Raw genomic sequence first — 1,950 nt, forward strand, 5'->3', positions numbered from 1 at the left:
TCACTCATTCATTCAGAGCTGCTGAAATGACCCTCCATCTCTAAAGAAGCTTAGTAACGCTCTGTAGTCAGAGTCACTGAAGACACTTCTATACATCTTTCCTGTAATCTCTAGAATTACTCTCCAGGTAAAACAGAACAGAAATAAACATCCAGAAACTAAACAGGTCAAAGAAAAGTGACAGATTTTGTTGCGATGCGTTGAAGCTGGCTGCGTCTCGTCCTCACGCAGAGCTCCACTTTGAACTGACGAGACCAGAAACCTAAGCGCGTGGTTTTATAAGAAACACACCATCAGTGGCCATTATAACTCGGCTTCCCATCAGGCCAAGAAACAGCTCGTCACCACTGATTTTTCTAACAGGATAAACATCCGCATGTTTGACGAACTCGCCAACCAAAGCAAAAACTGTAAGGAGCTTCTGGCTGGTTTACTCAGGCTGATCCCTCCTCCTGCTCCACAGCTGGCTGCGAGAACAACATCTGTGTTGCTAAGAAAAATAAGAAACTACAAACTGTAACGTCCTCACGCCGCAGTTTCTTCTGCTCCAAACTCGCTAATATGGCACTTGAAAATCAGTTCAAATCAGTCTGGATTGTTGCTAAGAGATCTGTACAATTATATTAAAAAAAGGTTTTACTTTCTCGATATCACAAGTTTGATCAAGACTATCTAAATCTCACTGTGCAACTGCCGTCTAGCAAAACGTCACTGTGATGAAATCAGGGTTGGTTCTTTGACTTTTGGACAAGCACAATAATGCAACACTGAAAGCTCCACAGTGATCTAGATTAACTGAGCTGACTGTCCTCTGGCCTCGCAGAAGAAGATCAATATATCTGGTGGCAGAAATGGACACATACAGTAGCTGTACCATGTTTCGTCATCAGTGTCAGGAGGAAGAAGAAGAAGAAGAAAAAAACAAAAAAAAAACATTATCGTGTGCCTTGGTCGTCACCGCAACAACTCTGATTTCCCTAACATCATTCGTTCCCTGTTTCATATTCAGTTTTGAGTCATGAGATGTCCCCGCAACGAGCACCAGTCTGGTCCGCGAGGTCCATCAGCAGACAAGCAATAAGACATTTAAATCCACAATGTTTGAAGTCTCTGTTTCTGCTTCTTTCCCCTGTACACCCGTCTTCACTCCGTCCTGAGCCGCGGGGTCTAATGGTGGTGACCGACTGACAGCACCAGAGGGATGAGGCAGCCCAGCACCAGCGCTCCCACTTCCACCTTGCTCAGTCCTTTCCCTCCGTTCCCTCCCGCCGGAGCGTGGCTGTGGCCGCCGCCGCCCACCTCAGGGAGGACGTGGACGGTGGCCACGTAGAGGAAGGTGCCGGCGGAGAACAGCATGGCGACACCTGTGGCGTTGATGTCTGACAGGGCCTCTTTGCTGCTCTGAGGGGAGAAGAAACATTTCCTCTCAGCTGGATCACATACTGATGAAATCCATTTATCGTTATCACAGTTATTTAATTTCTTATTGCTAATGAAATTTAATCTTATCTCAAACATGTCTTGTCTGAAGTCTTACCATCCACACTGGTGTTCCAAGACAAAGCCCTGACTCACATTTGTGTAATACAGTGTAAGAAGATGACAGCTGCTCGAGCTCAGGCTGGGTCATTTCAGAGTAAAATTTAAGACACATGACTGACAAGAAATAATCCTCTAGGAGAGGAGAGAGAAATAAATGTGATAACTTATATTTCATAGATTGTAATATTTACCTGACTGAGGCCTAAAAACGTGAGCATGGCGAGGACGGGTGCTGCCAGGGCGAAGACCAGGAGATGTTTGCGGATGCGGTTCCTCTCAAGACCAGCATGCATCAGGAAAGAGACCAGGCCAAACGCTGCTGGGGCCTGCAGACGACAAGGTTCACATAGATTCACATCCATAATGCACTGCTGCTTATTGAATGACTGGCAGATTATTTTATCACTT

The 1,950-nt window shown here is 45.7% G+C and overlaps 1 protein-coding gene across 1 annotated transcript; it reads right to left on the reverse strand.

The window, feature by feature from the left end:
- Positions 1–7: 7 nt before the first annotated feature.
- Positions 8–1,936, reverse strand: LOC111654393 (zinc transporter ZIP9-like). Its single transcript, XM_023405380.2, has 2 exons — positions 1,734–1,936; positions 8–1,401 (listed from the first exon to the last, which is right to left on the reverse strand). Exons 1-2 carry the CDS (start codon positions 1,902–1,904, stop codon positions 1,168–1,170), a joined length of 405 nt encoding a protein of 134 aa, XP_023261148.1. The 5' UTR covers positions 1,905–1,936; the 3' UTR covers positions 8–1,167.
- Positions 1,937–1,950: the final 14 nt, after the last annotated feature.

This window comes from Seriola lalandi, unplaced genomic scaffold (assembly GCF_002814215.2).
Source record: "Seriola lalandi dorsalis isolate HSWRI2012SDOR001 ecotype SW California unplaced genomic scaffold, Sedor1 jcf7180001974653, whole genome shotgun sequence".
NCBI classification, from domain to species: domain Eukaryota; kingdom Metazoa; phylum Chordata; class Actinopteri; order Carangiformes; family Carangidae; genus Seriola; species Seriola lalandi.